Source organism: Balaenoptera physalus (assembly GCF_965194825.1).
Source record: "Balaenoptera physalus genome assembly, chromosome: 16".
Classification (NCBI taxonomy): domain Eukaryota; kingdom Metazoa; phylum Chordata; class Mammalia; order Artiodactyla; family Balaenopteridae; genus Balaenoptera; species Balaenoptera physalus.
Window position 1 is genome coordinate 30,727,272 of NC_138898.1, and position 26,866 is coordinate 30,754,137.

At 56.9% G+C, this 26,866-nt stretch overlaps 2 protein-coding genes across 6 annotated transcripts; both read right to left on the bottom strand.

Annotated features, from left to right (window-relative positions):
* Positions 1-6,474: 6,474 nt before the first annotated feature.
* On the bottom strand, positions 6,475-12,901 carry GFRA4 (GDNF family receptor alpha 4). 5 transcript variants are annotated; one of them, XM_082428912.1, is made up of 6 exons: positions 10,545-12,901; positions 8,435-8,780; positions 8,239-8,348; positions 8,010-8,144; positions 7,170-7,261; positions 6,475-7,001 (listed from the first exon to the last, which is right to left on the bottom strand). In XM_082428912.1, exons 1-6 carry the CDS (start codon positions 10,588-10,590, stop codon positions 6,921-6,923), a joined length of 810 nt encoding a protein of 269 aa, XP_082285038.1. In that variant the 5' UTR covers positions 10,591-12,901; the 3' UTR covers positions 6,475-6,920. The 5 variants fall into 5 exon arrangements, 3 of the variants coding, with proteins under 3 accessions (XP_082285038.1, XP_082285037.1, XP_082285036.1); XM_082428911.1 differs by having other exon boundaries at positions 6,475-6,988; positions 8,423-8,780; XM_082428910.1 differs by having other exon boundaries at positions 8,423-8,780.
* A 927-nt stretch (positions 12,902-13,828) lies between these two features.
* Positions 13,829-26,382, bottom strand: ADAM33 (ADAM metallopeptidase domain 33). The gene is made up of 20 exons (XM_082432099.1): positions 26,176-26,382; positions 23,837-23,916; positions 21,448-21,524; positions 19,634-19,712; positions 19,360-19,436; positions 19,083-19,272; positions 18,774-18,839; positions 18,615-18,686; positions 18,286-18,452; positions 18,118-18,202; positions 17,888-18,030; positions 17,185-17,362; positions 16,983-17,072; positions 16,546-16,741; positions 16,285-16,393; positions 16,003-16,201; positions 15,831-15,908; positions 15,639-15,747; positions 15,416-15,563; positions 13,829-14,351 (listed from the first exon to the last, which is right to left on the bottom strand). Exons 1-20 carry the CDS (start codon positions 26,273-26,275, stop codon positions 14,003-14,005), a joined length of 2,592 nt encoding a protein of 863 aa, XP_082288225.1. The 5' UTR covers positions 26,276-26,382; the 3' UTR covers positions 13,829-14,002.
* Between the last annotated feature and the right edge of the window lie 484 nt (positions 26,383-26,866).

Below are 26,866 nucleotides of genomic sequence, written 5' to 3' on the forward strand. Positions count from 1 at the left end.
GATCCCTGTCAGGTGGTGGCAAAACATCTGGTATGGCTATGATGTTGGATAACTTGTTAAAGCAAACTACGTGTTTACTGAGTTTTTTTGTTCAAGGGGAAGAAGCTGGAAAAAAAACAGAATGTGGTATATGTTGATTGTTACTTGGCAAGAGAGTCGAGTTCCAGAAAAAAATTAGCCAGTTTACAAGCAGAAGTGAAGGGGGTGGAGAATCCTGAAATCCAGGGTTGTGAAGTGTTGGAAAAGCCAAGTAGTCTTGCTTCCAGTCTCCAAACAGTAAGACATGCTTATGAGCAAAAAAAGGCCCAGGGAGACGGTGACTTGGCCTCCGAGTAAGAATCACATAGAGGGTGTGGTCTTCCTGCTTGAGCCTCATAACCTCAAGGCCATCATCTTGAGGGGGAGTCATGTGGATAAGCAAAGAAATAAAGCGAACCTGAGAACTGTGCCCAGGAAAGAACCAGGAATACTGTCATTGACCCTGGGCCTGCCTGGTAAATAAATAAATAGCGTAGGTTTCTGAGGGAATTATGTTGCCAAGAAAACCATTAGCTTGACCATAAAAAAATGAGAACAACCAACCCTGTGACTATTGAGAGTCTTAATTAGAACCACCCACAGGCGGGAAATGGTTGTGAAAGCTGTGCAAGGCGGGCCCACCACCCAACGCCACCTCAGATGTGGCCAGAGAGCAGATTTGGGCCTGGTCGGGAACCTCCCCCACCCCGAGGCAGGGCCCGGCAGGATTCCAAAGTCCCTGTAGGCCAGTGATTGCAGTGTGTCAGCCATCCTCCTCCTGCCCATCCGGCCGCCGTGTGTTGGCCAGGCACTGTTTGGGGTCCAGGGACTTAACAGTGAACAATGCGGACCAAATCCCTGTCCTAATGGAGTCTACAATCTAGTAGGAGAGACAAAAATAAAGACAAGGCCAGGTAATAATTTCTGTGAAGCAAGGATGGGGTAGGGTTGGGGTAGACAGTGCTGGGGGGTGTGCTGGGGGGGCTGGGGAAGGCTCTTGTGGTAAGGTGACAGCGGGGTAGAGCTCACTGAAGGAGGGAGCTGGCACATGGACGCCTGGGACAAGAGTACTCCAAGTAGAGGGAGCAGCAGGTACAGAGGCCCTGAGGAGGCAGCGTGCCTGCAGGGTGTGCGCAGCAGCAAGGCATGGGGGCTGTGGGGGCAAGATGGGCCCAAGAGCAGTGTTAGGAGTTGGGGCCAGCCAGGTCCTGCGGGACAGTAGTTCTCAGCGGTACAGGGCTTCCCCTAGGGGACATCCTGGAAAGAGGAGGGGCGATTTGATTATTGCGTTCAGAGGGGCACCACTATGATTTAGTTGGTAGGCCTGAAAAATTCTGTCACCAACTGCAGTGTCACTCCTAGTATCTGAGTCCCCAACCCCACACATCTCTGTGGGTTGCATCTGAACAGACATACACCCTGCAGCCCTGTATTACTAGCTGTGAGACATGCCTGGCAAGGATTCTCTTCCATCCTGTGTCCCCAACCTGAGGAAGGGACTAGACTAGATGATCCTGATGACTGTATGAAGCATGTTGCACAAGGAGCTGGGGATCTACCCTGGCTGCTGGGGCCCGTTTGCATACCCTGTAGGTCTTTCCTCCTCATTTGTGTAATCCTAGTCCCTGGAGGGCTCAGGTTCTGAGGTTTTGTACATGTTTTATCTTCTTGTGCATATACGCATCTTGATTTTGCTCTGTATCTTCTGCCTTGGACTGGAGGCTCCTTCGGGTGTGGGGTGACATGTCCCTGGCAGAACAGCTTCCCAAGACATCCTTCAACCCAGGCCCTCCCAGGCCTGCAACCCAACAAGGCAGGGCCACATATCTGCCTCCTTTCACATGCGTGCCAAGCTCACTGGCAAGTTGCCATCCAGCTGGGGACCTCTCCTGAAGCCCTGCATAGCCCCTTCCCTCGGCCTCTCTGGAAATTTCACCCACCAGTGTCCACAATTCCTGTAAAGATAAGCCAGTTCTGTGAGTTTGGCCGCACCTAACTCAACTGGGGTGGGTGGAGAGAGGAGGGGGGCAGTGAGCAGCTTCGTATCAACCTTGCACCTTAGACAACAGGCTCCAGGCCAGAGCGGGCATTCATGAACCATGAAGTTTCCACTCATAAATCCATGGATGCTTCCAGCACCTGCCCTTCTGCCTGCCCCCATCCCCAGGCACCTGCCAGCTAGAGGCTCAGTGTTGACAACAGCTAACAGAGACCCAGCCACGGGGATGAGGCCAGGGCCAGGACTACAGTTTCCCGGAATGCATGTGAGAGAGTGATAGCAAGCAGGCTACCTGGCAGGACACAGAGGCCAATACTCAGATGTGGAGCAAGGCAGGACCCTTTCATGGTTGTGGGGGCCACTGGACTCAGCTTTGAGGTGTTTGGCCAGACTCTACACATTACGAGTCAGGACCATTTTACGTGGAAGCGACAGAAACCAAACTCCGATCACCTTAGACAACTCCATTAGTTTCCCGAGGCTGCTGTGACAAATTACCCAACCTTGGTGGCTTTAAATGATGGAAATTTATTCTCACAGTTCTAAAGGCCAAAAGTCCAAAATCATGGTGTAAGCAGAGCTGCGTTCCCCCCAGAGCAGAAGCTCTAGGTGAGAATCCGTTCCTGGCCTCTTCTAGCTTAGGTGGCTGCCCACATTCCTTGGCTTGTGACCACTTCACTCCTGTCTCTGCCTGTGTCTTCACAGCACCCTCTCTTCTGTGTGTGTATCTAATCTCCCCCCTGCCTCTCTTTAACAAAGATGCACAAGACTGCATTTACAGCTCCCTCTGATAATCCAGGATAAGTGCCTCCTCTCAAGATCCTTAATTCAATCACATCTTTTGCCATAGAAGGTAATATTCACTCTTTTGCCTACAAATAAGGTAACATCCACAGGTTCCAGGGATTAGGGTGAGGACATATCTTTGGAGCCACCGTTCAGCCCATTACAGCAACAAAACCCTACAAAAGTCGACTGTCCCAGAGGTGGCAAGACGATGGCCTCTGCATGTCACAGGGCCTTGTCCCTCCTTTTGGCTTCTATCTCCAGAGTTGGCTAGGTCCATGCCCCAGACAGCCTCAAGCCTCCCACAGGAAATGTTTCTCCCAGGAAACTCTGGGGAAAAAAACAGAGAGCCAGGCTGACAGGGGGGCCCTGTGACCTTTCATTTCCCCCCTGTACTCAACAAGGAAGCCTATTTTCCTTGCATGTTGTCTGATGTTAGAGGCTCCATTTGATTAAACCCCATGCCTGAGTTGGAGAGAAGTACTGAAGGAAGACAGCCAGCAGCTATGGAACAATTTTGCTATTTTCCATTAAGTTCCACTCACTTTTATCTTACCAATCTTTTGAAAGGCATATGCCTATATTTCACTCTGAGTAAAAAATGGAAGTAGTAGAGTTTAACACACTCTCACATAAAGCACATAACTTTTAGCATTGTGTGCTTGGGCTACCACACAATGGTGGTAAACAGGGCAAGGCCATGCTTTCACTTGACCACCCCCCCCGCCCCCCCACTCTGCTCCAGGTGTCCATTCCCACACAGGTGTAGGTGGCTGAGAACATTCCTCCTTTGTGAAGTGGGAACAGGTTAGACTCTGAGCTTTGCTCTGTCCAACACCCCTCCTTTTTCCACTGGAAAACTGTCCTTCCCATTCCACGTGATCTTGGTGGGCTGACATCACTCTCCAGGCCACAAATCCTGGGAAAGAGAAGCGCCTTTCTCTGCTGAGAGTGCTAAAGGAGAGACTGTATATCTGGGGTTGCTGGTAGCGTCCTTACCTACCCTATGGTGAGAGCCTATCTGGCCTCAGAGGGGAACACAGACCAGCAGGGGTAACATCATTTGAACCCCCGGAGACAGCTGTGCCTGAAGCCCAAATTGCTCAGATGCATGCCCAAGCCACTTTTATCTGTGTTTGGTTCCAATCAGGAGAGTACTGGCTGAACCTGGAGGCTGGTTGGCAGCTGCCCCGTGCAGTGTCTGTGGGTTTGGTATGAGTTGTTAACTACACAGTCTCAGAGCCAGTGGCTCTTTTTCTGGTCAGGAGAGCCCCAGGCCTGGGCTTCGGCGTGGTCTGTACCTAACCCCTGTGTTTTAGGTCGGGTTCTCCAGAAGTGGAGCCCAAGACAGGGATTCTCAGACCATGATTTATTGGAGGGAGTGCCCTCAGGGGAACCTCTAAGTGAGGAAAGCAGGAGTGGGCAGGGGAAGGAGCTAAAGTAGGATGTGGTCTCAGCTGGGATCCAGCCTCAGCCTGATCCCACAGGGAGCTCTGAAGCATGACTGGCACACAGAGCTATCCCCTGAGGCACGCAGGCCAAGTCTCTGAACTCCTGCCTCAGTCAGTCACTGGCCACTGGCCACCTCTGGGAGCAGAGTGTAACCTTATAGGCATTTCTTCTAGAAAAGGGGTCAGCTGTGAGCTGTTAGCAGCCAACATCCCCAGCAGCTTGGGGATGGGTTGCACTAGCCCAGAGAGTTCTGAGCAAGGCACCAAAAGCCTCCACTTCAACCTGTCTTGTGGTCCTGTTGCAGCAAAAATAAAAATGAAGTTTTCCCTCTCCTGAGAACAAGGAAAATAAAGGGAACAGTGAACAGGCTAGAGAAGAAACATAACCTGGCCTGAAAGAGTTAATCACTCCTAGTTTTATTTTAACTGTTACTAATCTGTAGTGTCTGTAACTAGATTTGTACTTCACAAAGCTAACCTATCACTTTTTTTTTTTTCTTTTTTTTGGCTGTGTTGGGTCTTCGTTGCTGTGTGCAGGGGCTACTCTTCGTTGCGGTGCGCGGGCTTCTCACTGTGGTGGCTTCTCTTGTTGCGGAGCACGGGCTCTAGGGGCACAGGCTTCAACAGTTGTGGCACACGGGCTCAGTAGTTGTGGCTCGTGGGCTCTAGAGCACAGGCTCAGTAGTTGTGGCGCACGGGCTTAGTTGCTCCACAGCATGTGGGATCTTCCTGGACCAGGGCTCGAACCCGTGTCCCCTACATTGGCAGGCAGATTCTTAGCCACTGCGCCACCAGGGAAGTCTTCACCTATCACTCTTTAACACTGTGAATTACATCCTGCACTCCCTTGTAGCAAATCACCGCTTGTAGCTGTCTGCATTTCAGAAAGGAGGTCGAAGGCTGATAACCCAGAGACTAATAGACCCAATTACTGGGTTGCCTGACGCCAGCAGTGGCTGTTTTGAAATAATGCAAGAAGAATGCAAGAACTTCAGCATTTTGATCCTTATCACTCACTTCCGGACTGCGAACTCCCCCTATAAGAATCCCTGTAATTCCCCAAGGAAGGTGGGGCACAGTTCTTGAGGCGCTGGCCTACTGTGTCTTCCCTTTGCCTGGCAAAGAAAATAAAAAAGCCTCTCTATTTCTTATCTTCCAAATCTCTGTCTCCGTGTTTCTATTCGGCATCGGTGCACAGGGAGCCAAGGTTTGGCAACAGCCCCTGCCAAATCTCAACCAAGTTTGAGAAGGAGCAGCCCAGAGACACAGTAACTCATCAGGAGTCCCCAAGCTTTTGAGGAAGGCTTAGTACCTTGCCCCCATTGTTCTGCCCTCTCCGCCCAAAACTCCTCCACAGAACTGCAATTTAACACGATGCCCTTGGCATTCTCTGGGTCCACACTGGCCACACAGTGTTTCTAAAAAGCTTTATGATAAATTTCCCTCAGCTCCAGGAAAGAATTTGACTCTCCACGTGGACAGAAACAGATAAATTATGCAGAAATCAAAAAACAAAACCATCATCGCCCTTTCTTTTAAGTGTCTATCAGGGCAAGGCTCTGTGTGCACTGAGGTAGGGCTTCCCTAAGTGAGCACAGCGGGTGATCCCGGGGCTCCCAGGAACCCATAAGTGGAAGTGTGTCAATAAGGGCCTATGTTTGGCTACAAATAACAGACACCTGGGGAGAAACTGGCTTAAACAAATTAGGGGTATCATTTTTCTCACATAATAAAGTCCAGAGGAAGGTAGACGGGCTGGTGAGCCACAATGTCGTATGGTTCCACTTTCAAGATGGTGCCCATGCTCCCAGGCATTGCCTCCAAGTTCCGGGCAAGAAAAGGGGAGGGTTGAGGCCAGAGGCTAAAGGGCCCAGTCAGCAAGTCTGTTCCTTTTTAAAGAGCTCTCCTGGAAGCCTTATCTGTGAATTTCGCTCACTGGCCAGAACTGTGTCACATGAACACCCCCTAACTGCAAGGGACGCTGGGACATGTACTTTGTTTATCTGATTACTAGCAGAGAATGAAAGAATAAACAAAAGCAACCAAAGTCCCTGCCACTAGGACCTGAGAGGTGACTCAGTTCAGCACCCACAGGTGAGAAGATGAGGCCTGGAGAGGTTCTGAGGCCACCCAAGTTCATGGAGGCCAGCAGAGGCACAACCTGTGGCTGACCTTGGTCTCCAGGCTCCCAGGACACAGATCACATGAAAGCAAGGCCAGTCTCAGTGCACATGGATTTATTGAGTTATGGATGCCATTCCTAGTGCCAGGTTGAACCATTGGGAAGATGGCCATATGGCCAGTGCAATGTAGGGAACTGGATTCTCACTCTAGGTGGTGTCCAACAAGCAGCATATCGTGGACAGGAAACACTTTGCCAACGTTAGTTATGGGGTGCAGGTGGCTATCATGATGGGTGGTGCCTAACTGGGAGGATGCCATGACAGCTGGAGTAGTAGAGGGAGTTTTGCCTACAAGTCTGTTTAAGTCTACCCTTAAAGCATGATAAAAGTGTCCAGACCTGCAAAGGGCAGTAGGGCAAGAGCACTGGGGCCAGCTTGGGAGGTAAGCCAGTCCCTTTTCAGTGGGGCAGTAGGTCACCAATGAGGCCCAGTATCCCAGGCAGGGTGGGACAGTTGGCTGTTGTCCAAGGTCTGCTGTCCTAGTTAGAGCAGGGGCTGGAGAGCCAGAACAGGGAGCATGGAGAGCATGGAGCTCCCCTCCAGGGACGCATCTGCAGAGGACACCTTGGCAGATGAGAGCAGAGTATGGACTTGAGGCAGAAGCCTGGCTCTGCTCTCTGCCACCCCCACCATCCCAGGCCATTCATGCCTCCATCTAGGCCCAACTGGCATGGAAGGGTGGAAAGAGGCAGTGCAGGAGCTACCACCTCACCATCCCCTCCCTGAACCTACCTGTAGGAGGCTGTGCTCAGGGTCCTGGTGGGGGTCCAGCTGGTTGTGTAGGACTGAGGGCCACCCACCGTCAAAGGCCTGTATGGCTCTATCTATGGAGGGAGGGGTGCAGGATGGGCTTGGCTGAGAAACCATAGCACAGGGCCCAGCTCCTCAAGGACAAACTGAGACCCTTGGCATCCTGCGTGGGACCTCCCCAGGCAGAAATGGGAAAACAGGACTTCCACAAGGCTTTTGGAATGGAAGGTGCTGGGCGAGGAATAACAAAATAAAGACAACTGTGTTAAGAGTGCCTTACATACGGTAGTCTTCTATCCTCATGGGAGCCTGACAATTATCATCCCCATTTTACAGATGCACACAAAAAGGCTTAGAGGAGTTTAACTCTCACCTAAGTAAGTGGCAGAGTCAGCCTTCAAACTCAGGCCCCCTAACTCCCAAACTGGTCAGCGAACCACCCAGCTCTTCAGACCCGAAAGGCAAGATCTTTAATGGGGGGAGTTGTCTGTGCGTGGGGGATGGAACCGCCTCAAAAGTGGCGGAAGCAGGAATCTCGCCTTGTTCCATTCCAGGTCCCCGGAAACTTGTTTTAACTGCCCCCACTTCCTGCCCGCAGGGGCACCAGCCTAGACTACCCTAGGATTATACTTTGGTCTGTGACTTGGTCTCCGGAACCAGCTGGGCGCAGATTGCCCAAGGGGCAAGACGACAGCAGAGGGGGTAAGTGGGCCTACAAGGCTGCCGCTGGGGGCCTCAGTTTCCTCACCGCCAGCTAGGCAGCTTGGGAGGGGGCAGTAAGCCCCGACTGGACTCCCTTCCCGCCCCGCGCGTGCCCCTCACCCAAGCAGCGGTTCTTTGTAAAGAGTCCCCGGAAGACTTCGCACTCCTCGCGCCGGTTTCCGCTGGCTCCGCAGTCGCACCAGGGCGCCACGCGCGCGCTTCCGTTGTCCACGTAGTTGGGGGTGACGGCGGTGCCTGCCGAGACCCCGAAAGCAGGATAATCTGCCCACCCGGACAGAGGCATTCCCAGGAGAGGCCCCGCCCCAGCAGGGATCCGGGCGGTGCATACCCACGAGGCCGGCGTAGGCGCGCAGGCAGCTGGGGACCTGGTCTCGAAGGCAGCCGTCCGGGTTGCTGGGGGCGGGCGCGCAGGAGGCTTGGAAGGCCAGGAGGCGGGGCCTGCACGGAGCAGCCGGAAGACGGTGAGTGGGAGGTGAGTGGGACGCGAGCCCCGCCCCCTCCCTCTACTCCACCTCCTCCAGCACCTGCAGACCCGGCTGTGCTCGCAGGCGTCTAAGGGCGCGAGGCAGGAGGGCGGGGCCGGTTCAGGCCCCGAGAAGGCGCAGGAGGGCACGAAGGTCTGGCGCCGGCGCTCGGCGCATGCGGGGCCGCCGCACGGGCAGAAGAGCAGCGCGTGGGTAAGCTCGGGCGGCCCGCGGGCGAAGAAGCGGCGCAGAGCGCGGCGGCAGCGGGCGCGGGGGCAGCCCCCCGGCGCGGCCCGACCCAGGCACTGCACCACGTACGCGGTGCGCAACCGCTGGCATCGCGCATCCGCGGTGCACGCGTCGGCCGCGTCCACGCATCGGTTCGGTGCGACATTGGTCGGTGACCCTGGTGGAGCGGCGGGCAGGCTGCGGTTGTTGGCGTTCCTTACACACACACACTTCACCTCCGCCTCCCAGTCAGGGCCTCCGAAGATGCGGGGTGCTCAAAACTCGAGGTGGGCAGAATGTGACCCGAATGCGTGAGCGACTGGTACTGACTGACCTTCCGTTGTGGAGTTGGGCAGTGGCGGGGTCAGGGATTTCCTGCATCACGTCTCGGGTGGATGGGGCGCGTCGAGGCTGGGCCTGGCCTCCCGCAGAAGCTGAGGCCCACCCTCCGCAGGCACCACCCCTCACCCGTCCAAAGAGGGGTCCATGAGATTCCTCTCATTCTCCTGGGCCCCGTCTGACACGGAAAACAGCAAGGCTTCTGGGGACCTGGCCCATGGAGACTTATCAGAAATGGTGCTGAGGACAGTGGCCGCTCCTCTTCCTCTCTGACATGCCGGGACGCCTGACCTTTCTTCCTTTGCTCTCCTTCCCCCTCCCCCTTGGAGACCCTTTGAGTGGCCTATAGGTTTCGGGTTCTCCTTTCTTCTTGACCTTCTCTTGCGCCTCCTCCTGCCCCCTGCCTCTGCGTCTTCCCCCTCCATCCTCTTCTGGTGCTCCCTCCTCACCGATCTAACTGGTGCTGCCCCACCTGGATGGACTCTGGTTTCCCCTTGGGCTCTCCACTCTCCACCAGCCAGGTAAAAGAGAGATTCCCCACTAGGGCTCTGGGCACTGGAGCAATTTAGGCCTGGCTGCCGGGGTGTGGATTCAAGAGAAGTCCCAGATGGCAGGCCACAGGGCTCTGTCCTTAGTCACAGGGCACTCCACTGGGGGCAAAGAGTGTGCCTGGCACAGCCCAGTCACACACCAGGGGTCTGTTGGGCAGAGGGTGAGCTTTGTGCAGAAGTGCCATGGGCCACATCTAAATCCAGCCAAGCTAGGGTCTCTGGAGGTCAGAACTTGGCAGCCCCTTCCTAGGACCTCAGTCACAAAACCAGGCTACCCCTGCCCCTCGGTGCTCTCAGCCTCCAGGAACCTTGCTCAGGTGAGAAGCCTTCTGGCACCAAAGTTTGAGGGACGTTTCCCAGCCTGGGTGCAGGCAAACTTTGCCCTTCTCTCCCAGCCAAGCCCTCACATCCCCAGGCCGCAGCCACACACAACAGCACCTAGTGTCTCCTGAGATCTTGGTCCCACTTCTGTTCCTTTGCTTACCTGTTTCCCTCCGCCAGGAGCACCCTTACTTCATCTTCACCCTCAAAACAGCACATCTCAGCTCCAAGATCTCCTCTGCCTTAAACGTTTGCCAGATTCCTTTCTCCTCAACCTACACCACCTGGTAAAGTGACCCCTCCCTCCATGATGACCCAGGTGGGGAAGGGGTAGTCCAAGCGGGTGGAACAGCAGATGCATGGCATGGAGACACTGAAGATGCAGGGCAAGGAATCAGTGTGAAGCTGCAAGACTGAAGGTGGAGGGCTGGGGCTGGGGGAAGGGTAATAGAGGCGGGAGAGCAGGCAATAGGAAAAAGAAAGTTCCTGGGGCAGAGCTACCAAGACGAGACTTGGGAGACTTAGGCCGTGGCTCTGTGGGACCCAAAAGCTGGAGGCGGGGTGCTGTGTCCCCACACCTCGAGCACAGGTGTCTCATTGGTGCCCCTTCCTGCATTTCAGCTTTTCCTAGAATCACCTTCTTGCCCTCCCACCTTGTGCTTGAGGAGGGAAGAGGATCAGGGACAGAGAAGCCGAGGTTCAGAGGCCTGGGGGAGGAGGCAGCCACTCACCTAGAAGCAGTAGTAGCAGCAACGCGGGTGCCAAGCAGCTGGCCATGCTGGGCAGCAAACAGAGGAGAGGACGACCAGAGGCAGAGCCCCAGTCAGACAGGTGCCTCCTTCCCAGCGCCCCTGAGCCATAACGAGATGGAAACCCAAGTGTCTGCGCTGACGCGCTCTTCTGGGGGGAGGAGCCTTTGCATCAGGAATGACTCCCCGCCCCCAGTGAGTCCCCACCCAGGCTGCGCCTTCACGCAGATCTGGGAGCCACTGAGTCCGGCGCCTGAATGTGCCTAGATGGATCCCACCACACCCCCCAAAACACACACAGCAACGCCCACACAACAGCCCAAGGAGACCTTGTCTCTCCCACGCTAAACCATTAACTCTATGAAACAACACTGTTCTTTTCCTTCTTTTATAGTTTTATTGTTAACTTTTTATTAGCTAATTTTAGACTTGCAGAAAAGTTAGAGCATTGCAAAATGCTAGCGTTCTCTTTATATCCCTCACCAAGTTTCCCCTAACATCAACATCTTACCTGACCATAGTACAATTATTAAAACTAGGAAATTCATGTTGGTACAAGACACTTAACTATAGACCACTTTGAATTTCCCCAGTCTTTCCACTAATGTCCTTTTTCTGTTCCAGGATCCCATCCAGCACCCCACATTGCACTTAGTCGTCATGTCACCTTAGTTTCTTCCAGTCTGTGGTAGTTCCTCAGTCTTTCCTTGCAAATTGGGTGCTTCCCTATGTGGCCCTGCACGATGGGCAGTCCCCCTCTCGAGGGAAATGCAAGCCATAAAAACTTCTTTCAATGGCATTAACTTCTCTGTCTCATTGCTATGTCATCTCTATAAATCAGAATCCCACAGCGAACACAGGAGTGGGCTTTAGCAGACAGTCTCATTCAGCGCCTTCAGCTGGTAGAGTGAAAGCAAGGCCTGAGCCTTGGGGCTGCTTCTCTGCTGCCAGTGGGTGATTGCAAAAATTCCCCAGTTCTTCACACCCTATGAAATATGATTTTGCTGCTCCTCCCTGGAGGGGAGGTGGAGTTTGCCTCCCAATCCCTGGAACCTGGGCTGGCCCTGTGACTTGCTTGGGCCCACAGAATGTTATGGAAGTAAAATGTGCCAGTCATGGACTCTCAAGAAGCCTGACAAGCTTCCACATACTCTTCTACAAGAGGAGGTGAGTGAGGTACTTGCCTCAGGATCACAACTACTGATTTTTCTTTCTTCCTCAGGCTCCAAAAATGCCTTGGTATGGTAACTGATCCTGTCTTTAGTTAAATTTTTGATATTTTGTTCATCGTGGACTTTTGTATTAATTTTTATCTTTAAAAATATTACATTAAAATATCTCTTATCTTGATTACTTTTTGTGCCCAAGGTGAATGCCTCCCTTGTCTCACTCTAATCCTGGTCCTGCTCTCTTAGAACCCTCCCCAACTGTTATGTGAACAGGCCTGGGCTAGCCCGCTCATCCCCATCACCCTAGCCAACAGCCAGCCAACCCCAGAAGCAGCAACCAGCGGCTGACTGCAAATGTATAAGTGAGCTGAGCTGAGCTGAGACCAATCGAACCACCAGCTGACTTGCCAACTCACAGAATTGGTTATTGTTTTAAGCTACTAAGTTTTGGGGTGGTCTTGTTATGTAGCAACAGCTAGCTGATAAAGAAGGTCACTCAGCAACTTTTGCATGAAGCAAGGGGAGAGAGTAAATGGCTGCTGAGTGTCCAGGGGAGGCAGGAGAGGTGGAGCAAAGGGAACATTCAAGCTAGGCAACACCATCCTATGCCCCGATACATACGGGGCCTGGCTGTCATCTGAGGCTCCACCCACCAGCCACCACCCTTTGTCACCCTCAGGGAGCCCCATGGTGTGGAATTTACAGACAGAAAAATAGAAGTCCCAGGGCAACATGTCTTTCTTCTGACTTCTACTTTGGTGTCCTTTCCAAAATGGCTTCCTTTGTCCCCCTCCCATGGAATGGAGGAGAGGCTGATTAATGTCCAAAGTAAGGGGACTGCAGCAGGCCCCATGCGTCTCTGAAACCTCACCTAAGGACTAGGAGTGGGGTAGGGCTAAGGAAGCATCTGAGGGACAAGAGAGGGTAGGAGACGGCAGGAAGGAAGGTCCCAAGGATTTCGTTTGTTTGTTTTGCAGGGGCCAGGCTCCAGGGAAGTAGACTCAGTCTGAAATGTAGGGCCCCTGGAGTCCAGGCTTCTGGCCCAGCAGTCACTGCCCTCCAAAGAGCTAGGTCCGAATAAAGTGAGTGTAGCAGACACACCTAGGCTGCCTGGACAGAGGCCTCTCTGGGTGCCCAGCATGACCCAGCGCCCCCTAGTGACGGGAGGTCAGTGACTACATGACCTTCCCTCCTGGGACTGATGGATTCTCGCTTGAGCTGGAGGGTGTACCCTAGCAGGATCCCGCAGCCCTAAGGAATGGGGACAGCACTGAGGAAATTTTGATGAGGCTCCAAGGTCCTGGAGTAGGTGGTGTGGCGGTAACTCAGGGAAGAAATTTCGAAGCTGCCTGAAGGTGCAAGAGGTCTGCTGACTCGCTGGCTCTGCCCCTGAGGGGCGGGGTCCAAGTTCTTGGTGTGGCTGTCAGTAGCCACCTGTCCTTAAGTCTTCTCATCTCAGGAGTCACTTTTCACCAGAGACAGGATCTTGGCTTTTGGACTCCACCTGCTGAGAATGACGTGGGGGAGGGTCATCCCCTGAGGGCTGGGACCCCAGGCTGCAAGTCATGTGTCAGGGAGCCCCTGTCCTCCCTCAGGGAAAACCAGTGACCCAGGAAGAGCCAGAACTTCTTCCTCCCCTGCCCCAGGGGCCTCCAGTATCTGGCCCCAGACAACAGCTTCTCCACGAGGTCTGTCTCAAAAACCTCAGAGTGGGACTTCCCTGGTGGTCCAGTGGCTAAGACTCTGCACTCCCAATGCAGGGGGCCCTGGTTCGCTCCCTGTTCGGGGAACTAGATCCCACAAGCCGCAACTAAGAGTTCGCATGCTGCAACTAAGAGTTCACATGCTGCAAATAAAGATCCCACATGCCACAACAAAGATCCTGCGTGTCACAACTAAGACCCAACGCAGCCAAATAAATAAATATTAAAAAAAAAAAACTCAGAGTAAGGGACTGTGAGATGAGGGGCAAGAGGTGGATGGGTGAGCAATGGGAAGTGAAGGGCCCCACCTACCTTGGGGGGTACAAGCAGGGCCATGGGGCACAGGCTTCTCAAGGTGGCTGTTGGGCTCTGGCAGAGTTCTCAGGGTCTGCGGAGCAATAGGCGAGGGAAGAGTGCTGTGAACATAGGTGGCAAGAGTCCCTGATGCGGGGTGGGGCACAGGGGCTCAAGGTGGCTGGGTGCTAAGTGGAGAGGAGAGGGCCCATCTGGAAGGAGGCAGAAGACAAGAGCCCGTCCCTTTCCTTCCCTCCCCATCTCCCACTGTGCCTCATGCACCCAGGGGCCGGGGCTCCGCAGTGGCTGTCAGGTCCAACTCTATTGGGTGAACACTGCCTAGGGGGTGGCCCCTGCATGGGACATCTTTGGGTTTGAGCAGTGGATAAGAGGCCAGGAGACTAAGACAGTGACCGTTAGTAGGGCACCCTGGGGCTTCTTTCCTGCAGCCAGAGGCTTGCACCCAGGTTATTCTGTCCAGCTCACTTCCTGCTCCCTCCTGAGAGGAGCCCTTGGGGTCCAGGCTCCAGTTGAGACTCATGCTTTCCCAGGGCCTCTGACACTTCCTCTCTCCAGCCCTGATATTTCTCCTAAGCTCTGGAACCACCCCAGCATCCTCCAGATGTTGGCGTCACTCAGGTCCCAAAGAGGGGCGGACTTCCTTCCCCAGTGGTACCTGTATTTGTGCTCCTTGTCATTGGGTGGCCCTGCTGCCCTCGATGACTCCAAGCTATGCTCGGCTGCTCACACCCCACCTCCCAGGGCCTTACCACTTCCTTTGATGTCTCTTTGAAACAGTTTCCTCAATACTTCACCTGGCTGATGACATGCATTTGCTGCCCCCCCTGTAAGCCCCCAGTGATGACACACCAAGCTCTGACCACCTTGATCCTCTGCTCACAGACCCACAATCAACACTAATTGTGTCAAGGCCCTCTCAGCTGGTGCCCTGCCCTTGTTTGGGATGCCCTCTGCCTCCATCTCCAGCCCAAACTTTGCCCTCTCCCTCAGCTTGCCCAGAACACTCCCAAGGCTAGGCTGTGTCAGATGTGGTCATAGGGCTCATGCTTTGCCCAGAGCCCCGTGAAGGGGCAGCCCTAGACTGACCATGCTTGGTATCATGTGACCCTCATCCCAGGTCGTGGAGAACTGGGTTAGGGGCAGGCCTTTGGCACAAGAGCATCCAGCACCATAGCTGCCCAACGGTAGTAAAAGGAAAGATGTGCTGGGCCCAGCATTTGGGAACTTGAAGCGGGTAACAGCAGAGATTTAGGCAGAGGAAATGCCAGAAGACTGAAAGCTCATGCGAGAGAAGCTGGAGAGGCCTTGAAGGGTACATTGGAGCAGGAATTGCATTATAAGCTGGTGGAAAAACAGGGCAAAGTCAAGGATGAGGCAGCCTCTTGGTGGGAGAAAAGAAGATATGGACAAGAGGTACTGAATCACAGCAGTGGGGGCCCCAGCAGTGGGGTAGAGGGCCCTGCATGGATCCACACCTTTGGCTTCACTGGAAGGCCACTGGGGCCTTCTGCTCAATGCTTCTTTCCATTGCCTCTGCCTGCCTCTCTGCACCTGGGGGCAAGGCCTGAGGACCCCACCCCAGCTGCCCCAGCTCCAGCAGAGCTCTGAGGAGCAGGAACCAAAGGAGTGGGCTCAGGGAGCAGAAACCTTAGCCCTCAGTGCCTACCCACTGCACATGGGGTCCCTCCTTGAGCCCCAAAGGCATTGTTGGAGACGGAGTTCCGGGTGCCGGCAGCAGCACCAGGCCAGGCCAGCCCCAGGAAGCAGAGGCAGCAGAAAACTAAGGATCACCGCCAGCGTGAAGGTGTCCTGGTCTGCGGAGGACAGGGCACGGCTGAGTCCTGAGGTGCATCACAGGGGCCCTCCGCACTTGCCCCCCATTGGCGCACTTTCAGACTGCATAGGACCGCTGTCCACACTACCACCAAACCCTGGCTTGTCACAGGAAGGCGGAGCCCAGCCCAGAGCACAGTGGCAATTATGGTTACTATTGCAAACCTGCAGTGGAAAAGAGAAAAGGAGGGTCCCACGAGATCAGGGACTTCCAAGGTCACCCCACACACATCTTTCAGGCCACTCACCCCGTGACCATGGCAGGTGGTCAGGCAGAGGTCCAGCTCTCGGAAGGTAGTGTTCTGGCAGCGCCTTTCCTGGCACACCTATGGGCAGTGTGTGCACTGGGCAGTGAGGGGGAGTGATGCTTTGGCCTGCGGGACTCAAGTGGCAGGGAGGGGTTGGGTGGGCAGGGCTCACCATTCTAGGTCCACACTGGGTGCCTGACTCAACCAGGCCCAAATCAGGCAGGTCCAGGTGGGTGCCGGGCAGCACGAAGGCTCCCTTGCAGGTCACCTGGCGGCTGCCTAGGGGTATGGTGGAGTCCACCGGCACCATGTGTGGCGCCAGTGCGCTCTTCTCCCCGCCCTGGCACTGCAGTTTCCCACACTGCGCATCGCTAGGGTCGAAGTGCAGGGTAGTCAAACAGCGTGGAGTTTCTCCATACCCTCCTCCCCAGCTTCCCCTCCCTCCGCTCCCCACCTCTGCGCACAGGGCAAGAAGCTGCTGTCGTCCTGCTGGCCGCAGTTCCCATGGGCGTCTCCCGCAGAGTTCACTACCTGGAAACAGGCCTCCGGGGCTGGGCGGGAGCCTGAGGAAGCATGGGCGGGACTGGGGCGGGGGGGGGCAGCCCAGACCGGAACCACGCCCCTTCTGCCTCAGTTTTCCCCCGCCCACCTCCCCCTAGAGCATTAAGCTGAGCAGACCGGGGGATGCGGGCGGAGGAGGCTCTCTTGGTCTCACCAGGCCCCCAGAGCTGCTGGCACTGATGCTCCAGCGTGGGACACGCGCCGTCCCGGCAGTAGCCGCGGCCTCTGGCGCAGGGCGAGCCGTCCAGTAGGTAAATGTCCGGGGGGCAATAGGGGGAGGCGCCCGTGCAGAATTCAGGGAGGTCACAGTCGCCTGCAGACCGGCGGCAAGGCGCACCCGCCGGCTTCAGCTACGCAGGTGACCCGGGTGGAGGGAAGGTGGCGAGGCATAGAGAGAAAACGAACAGTTAGAGATCCACTTCGAGAGCGCCAATCGGACACGAGAGAGCCCTGTGGGGAGGCCCAGGCGAACCCACGCACAGAGCAGAGCCAGCACCCGCAAGGGGGACCGGAGGGCGCCGATTAGCCAAGACCAACAGGCCGGCTCCCAAGTGCCCCCAACCCTCACCCCCGAGCCTCCCATACCCTCACCAGGCAGTGTGCGCAGCAGTCCCCGTGGGTGCACTGGGCCCCCGCACGCAGCGAGCAGTTGTGGGCAAGGCAGCAGGAGTCCGGGCACTCCTGGAGCCGGAAAGGCGAGGAGGGACCAGGTGAGGGTGCAGCGCCCAGACCTCCGGGGAGGGGGCGGGCGGGGACCAGCTTGGTCCCCCGGGGCTGGTCGTGCGGACCCGACCTGGCCGGCGCCGCAGTCGCACTCCTCGCCCTCTTCCACGAAGCCATTCCCGCAGTACGCCCGGGGCACCAGGAGCCCGGAGTCCGGCGCGTTGGAGAGGCACGCGCCTCCTCCCTTCCTGAAGAAGTCGCGCAGCTGGCGGCGGCTGCAGGCGCTAAACACTCGCGGGAACGGGTGCCTACGGGCCGGGGAGGGCGTCGGGCGTGCGGGGACCACCCCCTGTCAACCCCTGCTCGTCTCCAATCCCCTCCCCCCGGCACACAGGTGCTTGGCTACGCAGCCGCCAGATGCGCGAACACCGCCTGAGCAACTGGCGGCTAGAATTCTCTAGAGGCAGAGCCCAGAGAGGGTAAGTAACTCGCGCAAAGTCACAAGGCGAACGCGAGGCAGGAGGGTGTGACGCCAAGAGCGGGCAGCCCAGGACCCAAGGTCGAATCCCAACCCAGCGCCGCTCCTCCCGGGGTTGGAGTCACCTCGCAAGGTTGTCCGAAAATAATTTATCATATCATGAGAATCCACTTTGCCTGCGTTCCCTACACTTAAGCCTCATAAACAACCTCAGGGCAGGCACTATTATCATCATCCCCATTTCACAGAAGAAGAAACTGAGGGATAACCATTTCGCCCAAAGAAATGCAGCTGAGGAAGGCCCGGGTCCCGCGGAGCCTGTCCTGCAGCCCCGCCCCCGCCCCGGCGCGGGTACCGGGTAGCTGCGGCCATCACGCAGCCGCCCTGCTCCGCCGCTGCCTCCACGCAGCAGCCGTCGGGGTCGTGGCTGAGGCCGAGGCTGTGGCCTATCTCGTGGGCCATGGTGGCTGCAGCACCAATGGGGAGCTCCGAGTGGTCCTGGGAGGGCGTGGGGACGGTCACTGCGGGCTGCGGGGACCACCCCCCAGCACCTCTCCTCCTCCTCCCTTCCCGGGTGGCGCTCACGGTGCTCACGCCTCCAGAGCTCTCCGCGCGGCACATGCCCTCGACCGGCGCCAGGCCCACGGTGGCGCCCTGGAAGGCGCGGCCCCTGAGGGAGGAGCGCGGCTTGACCGGTTGGGCCGGGAGTCCGGGCCGCCCGGCCAGGACCGCGTAGGGGTCGGAGGCACCCACGTGAGAAGCTGAGCCGAGTCGTGTGGCTGCCGTGCCCACAGTCCCTGGCGCCACTGCAGGAAGGCCCAGAGCGTGGCGTTCGCGTCTGGCGTGACGCGGCTCTGGTCCTCCTCGGTCCACACTTCCAGGCCGGTCAGCGCCACCTGAATGTCCAGAGTCCTGAGAATCTGCGGGCGCGGCGGGGCAGGGCTGAAGCGGGGGGCCTCCGCGGTGCCCGTGCTCCTCCATGGGAGCGCCCCTCTTTCCTCCCCTCCGTTCCCTCTCCCCATCTCCAAGCCTGCCCCTGTCGTGGTCACCCCCAAAAGGGCTCTTCCCCCCGCCGACCCAACCTGATCCACATAGCTGGCGATCTCCAGAAGACGCCGTTTGGTGTGGTTCAAGTTCCGGTGCTGGGTCAAGAACTAGAAAAGCAGCAAGCAATACCGCGTGTGAGGACGGGCTGAGCTCACCCCATCCAGGCCTGCCAACCCCCTTGGGACTTCTCTCACCAGAGTGTGATCTGCCACCATGTACAGCTCCAGATACCTCGGGCTCCCCAGGGACTCCCGCCTCTCCTGGGGAGGCGGTAATGGTGACCCTGAGTGGCAGGCTGTTGGGCTTGAGCCCTGACCACCAACCCCAATTCCCATAAAGCACAAAGTTAACTTTAAAATTTTGCTAGAACTTGTTTCTTCAGCCTCCAAATAAAAATGTCAGGACAGGAGGCCCTGAATTGGGGCTGCACATTCCTGTCTCTTCTGATTTTAAAGGGCTCTGGGTACTGCATTCCTACCCCCACCCCTGCCCGTGCTCCTGACCCTGATCTGGGTGTCACACGAAAGGCTGGCCATGTCCCTTTTGTCCCCTGGGTCCCTGTAGCCACAGGCCCCTTTCCAGCTGAGTAGCTGCTCCGTCCGGAAGATCTTGTGGGTCAAGAAGTCTTTGGAGTCCCCAGCTGGCCAGGGATGCACATAATAGCTGGTATTGCTGCTGAGTGTGATCAGGCCCCTAGGGTGCAAAGGGGTACAGGGGTGGGCAGTAAGGGAACTCTTTCCCTAGCCCCCGGCCCAGGCCCCTCCCCCCAGAACTCCTCACCTCATCCCAGAGCAGATGCTGAGGACTACCCAGGAGTCCAGGAAGCCCCTCACACGCCCATGGTAGTGGCAATGATCCTGGAGAGCAAAGGACCCAGCCCCAAATCTCAGCCAGGACTGAAGTGGGAGGGGCAAGAAAGAAAGCATGGTGGGGGACTGGCTCCAGCTTCTCCTTAGGAACAGGAGAAGAATGGGGGAAATGGTGGAGAGGACCTTGGTGGGTGCATACCCCAGCACTCCTCACCCTGTCCTCAGAGTCCATGGAAGTATCTCACCGTGTGGTTGGGGAACAGCACTACTGGCTGCCCATCTGGGCTGTAGTGGGTTTCTGTGTATCCTGGAGCCAGCAGCCTGCTGGGAGGGGGTGTTGCAGAAATTACTTAATCCAGCCCTGCCTCCTCCAGGATGCCCTCTGGTCTTCCTCCCTGATTACTAATTGAGTAGCTCTATGAGTGAGGCACAGGGCTAGCACTTAGGAAGCAGCCAAAGTGTGTCTTAGGGAAGGGACAGGAGTGACTGTGCATTGCTCAGCTCAGTAAAATCTTGGGCTAGAGTGAGCAAGGTGAAGGTCAGGAAGGAGCCTTGGTGATGGCTTAGAAATGGAAATGGGCGTGTGGGAAGCACCAGGGAAGAACAGGAACACGGGAAAGTTTGTGGTTCCCCTGGAGCCTGTGGCAGGCAGCTGGATCCACAGGTCAGGGGCGTTAGAAAGAGACTGGGCAGGAGGAGAGGAGTCAGGAGACACTGCCAAGGAGGTGGGACTTGGAGCCAAGGAAGTGTGTGAACTCCCTAGGTGGCCCTGGCTGCTGCCTACCCTTGTTGGGCATCTGGACAACCCTCGAGCCCACCTCCTCCCATTCAGAGTTCCTTCAAATCTTCTCCTCAGGCCCCCAGATCCCACATATCTCCCCACCTGCCCTTCACGGATGCTCACCCCCTGCTTCCAGAGAAAACAGAATCCACACCTGCTCCTGCCCTGCCCGTCTGAGCAGGGATCCTCCTCCCCTCCTTCTCCAGACCCCACTCAAGTAATTGAATTCATCTTTGGGCTCCATCTCATCAGGATCCTTCCCACCAAGATGGATCAACCATAAGTCAATTTCTCTTCTTTAAAGAAAATCCTTCACCCCACCTCACCTTGACCTCTTTACCCGCAGACTGCCCCCAAAGACTTGTGATGCCTGCTTCTCCACTTCGCAGTCTTACCTCCTCCTCCAGCTTTGCTCCCCCACTCCACCCACACACTCAACCTTAGGAGGGAGGTGATGTGATCACCCTTTTTAACACATGGGGACATTGAACCCCAGAGAAGCTATGGTTAGGCGTGGCGGAACCTGAGTTCCACCTGCATTTGTTCCCAGTGCATGGGGGAGAATAAAACGTGTACAATGCTCAGAATCACTTGATAAATGATAGCTGTTGATAACACAATCTAGATGGTTTCACGAACCCACGCTCCATCTTAGACATTCACCTCACCCAGCCCAGCTCTGCCTGCTCATTCACCAGCTCAGAATCTTTGGCTTTGCACCATCCTGGACACTCAGCACCAAAATGGCCTTCTGTGATCTGGCCCTGCTAGGACTCCCCAAATTTGTTTCCCCTTGCTCCCCTCCCTCAGATGGAGACTCCCCAGGCAAGCCAGACAAATTGCCACCACCCCCCGCCTTGAATGTGCCTTGACCTATGTAGCCACTGTACCTTTGTCCCTGGCATTCCCGAAGCCTGGAGCTCCCGCCCATCTTTGGAATCCATCTCGGATTCTCTTTTGACTCAGCACACCCTGTGAGCACCCACCAGGTGATGCTCACTCATTCCTGGCAGGAAGCTGACAAGATGTTTCGGGGGCCGGGATGAGAGATGTGCCCCACAGCAGGGCTGACCCAGCCTCAGTAGCCCACTTCAGTCTCGAGGGAGCCAGTCATGGGCTAGCATGACTCAACCTGTCACCTGCACCTCCTCCTCTGGGGCTCTCACCCCATCCAGCCTCCGTCTGGGGTTCCCATCAGTCTCTGTCCCCAGCACTGATCCCTCCCCAGAGAGAGGGGCTGTTCTTGGCTCCCAGCTCTTTCCCCGGCCTGGTACTCACTGATTCTTCTCCAGCTCTAGCAGGAGCTCCTGGCCTTCAGCCTTCAAGGCCACCAGCCCCACTTCTAGCTTCGAGACCTGGGCAAGAAGGAGTGTAGGGCTGAGAGGGCGGGCATCCAGGTCCCCTGCCTGCCAGGAAGCAGGAAGGATGTGGAGCTGACTGGCGAGGGAGTTCATGGGGAGAGCACAGGGGCACGGGGCAGAAGGACCCCACTTGCCATTGTGGGTGTGGATGGGTGTGGGGTGAGAACTTGCAAAGATGCTCTCAAACTAAGAATGTTTGTTGTTCTGACAGCAACCATTTGACAGAGCCTGCTAGGTGCACTCCACATCCTCCCTGGAGAGGCAAGTGGTCTCAGAAAGATGCCATGCCTTGCCCAAGGTTACTGGGCTCTTCCTCTGGTCTTCCCTCCTCTTTCATGCCCAGAAGGCTTCCTCTAAGCAGGAGGAGAGTGGGGTCCTGAAGACATTGATGTGGGAGGGTGGGGTAGCCACAGCTCAGGCCTCCTCACAACCTCTCCTTTCTGTACCTTGCTGTTCCCCACTCCCTGTAGAATTCAGACTTAGTACCTCCACCTCCAATGTTGACTAGCTGCCCCCCCCCCAAATTTTCCTACTCCTCTAGCAGACTCGCCCCACACCTGCTTCCCTGAGCCTGTGAGGTAAACACTGACCCACACTCCTTGCCAAGAGAAAAACTCTGGTTTTCTTGGCTAGATGTCAGGAGGGTGGGCCTGGGCCAGCCTGCCCACCTCTCCTTCCCCTACCCTCTTTGCCACTTCCACCCTGTGGGAATACCCCATCTGCCCGCTTTGTCCACTCCCTGGCTGGGGGCCCAGAGCTGGAGCGGGCCAGGAGCCTCCTGGAGAGCAGCTGTGTCTTTGGAATGCTGGCCCCCACTCTTGCTGGCCCTTCCCTTTTATCCCACAATGCACTGGCCTGGGCCCCACGCCAAGAGGCTCAGAGTCTTGTTGGGGGGGGGGGCCTTCCTCTGCAAGTAGGGAGCAAATAGTCCCCTCCCCCAGCCAAAGGCTGCCCTAGGCCCCAAGCATGAGCTCACGTGGCCGGAATGTCACTTGTTTTATTGGAGAAAGGTTTGCACTGAGGAAAGGAGGCAGCCCAGATGGAAAGCTTCCCCTTGCCCCACCCCCATCCCTCTCTCTGTCCCTCTGCAGCCCCTGCTGTCCTCATTTCTTGCCCTCCTGGTGACCCTGCCCTTCACCATGCACTCCATCTCCAACCTAAAATGTAGGTGTTTCCTGCCTCTGGGCGGGACTCCCTGCCACTCTGTCTGCTGTCCTCATCTTTGGCAGACTTCCCAGGGACAGAAAAAATGAGGAAAGCAAATTCCCTCTGGCACTCCCCTCCTGTTTGGTCACAGCCCAGGCCAGGCCCAGAGGGAGGTCCACAGTCAGGGTGGTCTCAGCATGTGATGTCCCTTCCCCTATGCCGGTGATGAACAATCTCAAAGCTCGGGCTGGCACCATGCTGATCACTTGAATGGGGGCCCTGAGGGTCTGGGGGACCCAGTGAGGGCCCTAGGTTGAGAGTTGCTGGGTCTGTGGGGGCCCCCCGGCCTACATGGCAGTGCTCTCCTGCCTTCCTCCTTGCAGGCTTGGACAGTGGATTGTCCTCTCTTTCCTGAAAATTCATGATGAAAAGGGTGCTCTAGGCTTGGGGAACATTGGCCAATGGTTTCTTCTGGGTTAAAGAGCTGTGTGACCTTGGGCAGTTTCTCCAGCCTCTCTGGGCTTCAGTTTGCCCCTCTGTGAAATGGGCATACAAAGGCTGTTGGTCTCCATGCAGCACAGCTTTGTGGCACATACAGATGGGGACAAGGTTATTCTGAAAGTGTGTGATGGATGGCTGTTGGGAGGAGACTGGGACAGAGCATCCAGAATAAGCAAAACAGGGTGGGCTTGCATTTGGGGGTACTAGGAGAGTGACTACTGGGCAGAAGTGGCGTGAGCCAGTGAGACAAGTTTCAGGCCCCTAAATGGCAAGGTCCTGGAGAGGACAGCAACGCATCCACAGGGTCACATGTTCTGGTAAACTTTGCAAAAGGAGGATATTTTGGTGTTTTCTTAAAGAGGTTCTTGAAAAGCTTCTGGCCCCACCTCTGCCTGATGGGGTGGAGGTGGCCTGAATAACACTGGGAAGAGATGGTTAGGGAGGAGGTGGGGGAGAGGAAACTGGAAAATGACTTCCATGTGTGCAGCCTCTTCCATCTAGACGTCTCCCACCCGCCCCTGCCAAACCTTCAGGGAGGGGCCTGAAGGACTCTGGGGATCTAGGGACCCCAGCGAAACTGCCACGCTGATATTTGGGGAGGGGTAAAGGGGCTGAGAGACCCTGGGCCTCTGCAGAGTAAGGGATGACCTGGCACTGACCGGCTGCTCCAGGGTGACCATGCGCCGGGGTCGTCCATCCAGAACCCAGTGCAGGATGACTGGCTCTCCAGGGGTGTTTCCTGGGGAGAGGACAGAGCACAGGGTGAGGGGAACCTGAGGGACATGGGGAAATTGGAGACAACAGAGGGATAGAGTTAGAGGATGTCAGCAGGCAGGAACAGGAGACTCCATCTTCAGTACTCAAAAGTTTAGCCTGAAAAAAAAAAAAAAAAAAAGTTTAGCCTGGAGAAGGGTGGCCACCCATGGGGCATCCTTGGAACTGAGGAGCCACCAGGGAGGTGGCAGAAGAGAGACAGAGGAGCCTGGAAAGAACTGCTCAGCTGGGCACTTGGGAGACCCACTGACCTTGGGAGGGGGAATGGGGTCAAAGATCACAAGGAAGAGACCAAGGCCCCTAATACAGAGGGGAAAGGAAATGGGAGGCAGCTTTGGGTACTTTTAGACTGGGCAGCAGATGCTTTTAGGGTGAGAGATCTGTGAAGACAGGACGCCTGTGTCTCCCCCACCATCTGAGAAAAACAACAGCCAGATGTTGCCCAAAGCTCCCTCTGGGGGCTTCATGCTGGGGGCAGGGCTTCCAGGGACACTGGCCCAGAAGCCCCCTCCTCGTGTCTTCAAGGGGTGGGGGGTTGTTTGAGAGACAGAGCCTGAGTGCTCCCAGGACGGGAATGCTTAAGGCGGGCTCCAGGAGGAATACCAGAGTGAAGCATTACTCAGAAAGCGCCTGCAATGCTCCCCTGGAATGCTCCCAGCTCCCCCCCCCAACAAGTGGGCCCTGGAAACTCTCACCACACCCGCCCTGCAGGAATCAGACCTCAGGCTGCCCAGAGCCTACAGGCAGCCTTCCCTCAGTCCCTGGGGAAGCCCAGCTCCCAGAACTGACAGCTCCCCAACCCCCGTCCTGCCCAGGCTGAGATGGCTGCCTATGGAAGTGACTCAACTCCTGCCAGGCCACGCCGACTCCTTTCTCCTTCTCCATCTCCTCCTCCAGACCCCATCATCAAAGACCTGGAATAGCAGCCGCTCCAGGAAGTCCCCTTCTCCCAAGAAGCCCTCCTTGATTGGATCAGTAGTTTCCATCAGGTAGATGGGGGTGGGGGTGGGGAGGTGCAGGGCCTTGGAATTGAGGCTGAAGGGCCAGTGTAGGGAGGGGTCTGAGTGCATTGGGGGGGGGGGCGGTCTCAGGCCAGAGAGGACTTAACTCGGTGTGGAGCACCAGGTCCAGCTGGCCCTGGGCTTCCCAGGGTGGAGAGGGGAAGGTGTGCCTGTGTGCATGTGTGAGTGTGGGTTCTCCTCCTGGCCCTGTGCACACACGCTGGCCATTGGCACCTTGATAGGGGCAAGGAGGCAGAGATGGAGCTGTGGTGACTAGGTGGATGGGAGTGGAAACTGAGGAGCCAGTGTGGTGTTGGGGAGCATAGAGTCCCTCTCCATTCCTCCCAGGGGTCCCTCCATCCTCCCCTGACCCCAGGCTGAAGAGGAGGGAGCAGCGGAATGCCTGGGGACCATCCCCAAAGGCATGAGGGCTGTCGTCCCTCCCCCTCCACGCCCCAGAACAGAGCAGGACCCTATCCCTGTTGCCACCCGCCCCCCCCCACCCCCACACAGTGCTCTGGAACCCACTGTCCCCAGGCTGCCCAGCCCTTCCTGCCCGCCTTGTCAGGATGTACAGGACTCCGCCAATCCTCCCACCCTTTGGGAGAGGTTTTCACCAGCCCCATCTCACAGAGAGTTTGTAGAAGTCAAACCGAGAAGAGACAGAGCTGCAGTCTTCCCCCAGGGCCCTGCTAAACAGGCACCTTCTGTTTGAAGCCGTTTCTATCTAACCAAACAAGGCAACAATATAAACAATATACACACTGCCCCAAGGCCCTGGGATGAGGGGGTGAACATGGAATGATGCATGAGTGTGGAGGCCACAGCTAGTCCCTTAGTGTGAGGGCGCAACAGGGACTCCAGGGCACCGGTGGTCTGAGGCTTCCTGGAGGACGGAGGCCCGCTGAACCGTAGGGGATGAAGGTGCAGGAACCTTCATACTGGCGGATGGGGCCACAGCAGAGAATCCAGAGGGGTTTGGGGGTGCTGAGCGGCTGCTTGAAGGGAAGGGGCCCTGCCACTCTGCTTCGCCATTGGCACAGGGTATCTGGGCACAGTGTGCAAGTCTGGGCCCTGAGGCCAGCACAATTGAGAGTCCCTGGGCAATTCCCACAGAGACTCTCCCAAACCCTCCCCATGCCCTGTCCTCCTGGCCCGCGCGACCCTCGGGGATTTCCGACCCTCCATCCCCGACAGCGACCTCGCGGCGCACTCCCACTCACCTTGAAACGCCTCAGCCCCCCACACCGGCCACGGTAGTCGCAGTAGCAGCAGCAGCCCCAACGCCGGCGACCCTCGAGCGCTCCGATACCCCGGGCGCATAGCTGTGAGCGCCTAGCGTCTGAGCTGGGCTCCCAGCTCTCGGCTCCGCCCCGGCTGGATCGCGGCCGACCCACGCCCTCTGCAGCCGGCCCGCCGCCTCCCGACCCTCCCGCACCCCCTTCCTGGTCCGCAACCCCCTCCTCGCGCGACCCCGCACGGAGCCCCGCCTGCCCGCGACACCATTTCAGCCCATCAGTCCTGACCCCGGCCGGCGTGTGCCCTCGGGGAGCCGGGACCACCCTCCCGCGTCTAGGGCCTAGAGCTCGGCGGGGCGGGAGACCCTCCCGAGCCAACCCGCCGCATAGGTCTCAGAGGGCCCCCTATTCGTGGGGGTGGGAAGTGGAGATGGGGCGGGGACACTCGGGAAGGACCTTTGAGGACCAGAGCGGGGAGGCGGGGACAGTGCTAGGGGGCCACCTGTTGCTGCTCCGGTCTGCCCAGGAAGCGCCTCCCTCCATGGTCTCCTGGATCGGACCTTTGTCCTCGCCTTGACACCAGTCACGCCCAGAGTCGCCCGGGTGAGAGACGGGCGGGCCCTAGGAGAAGGGAGGCCCGGGCGACCGCGACAGGCAGGTGCAGCCACGGCCCCAA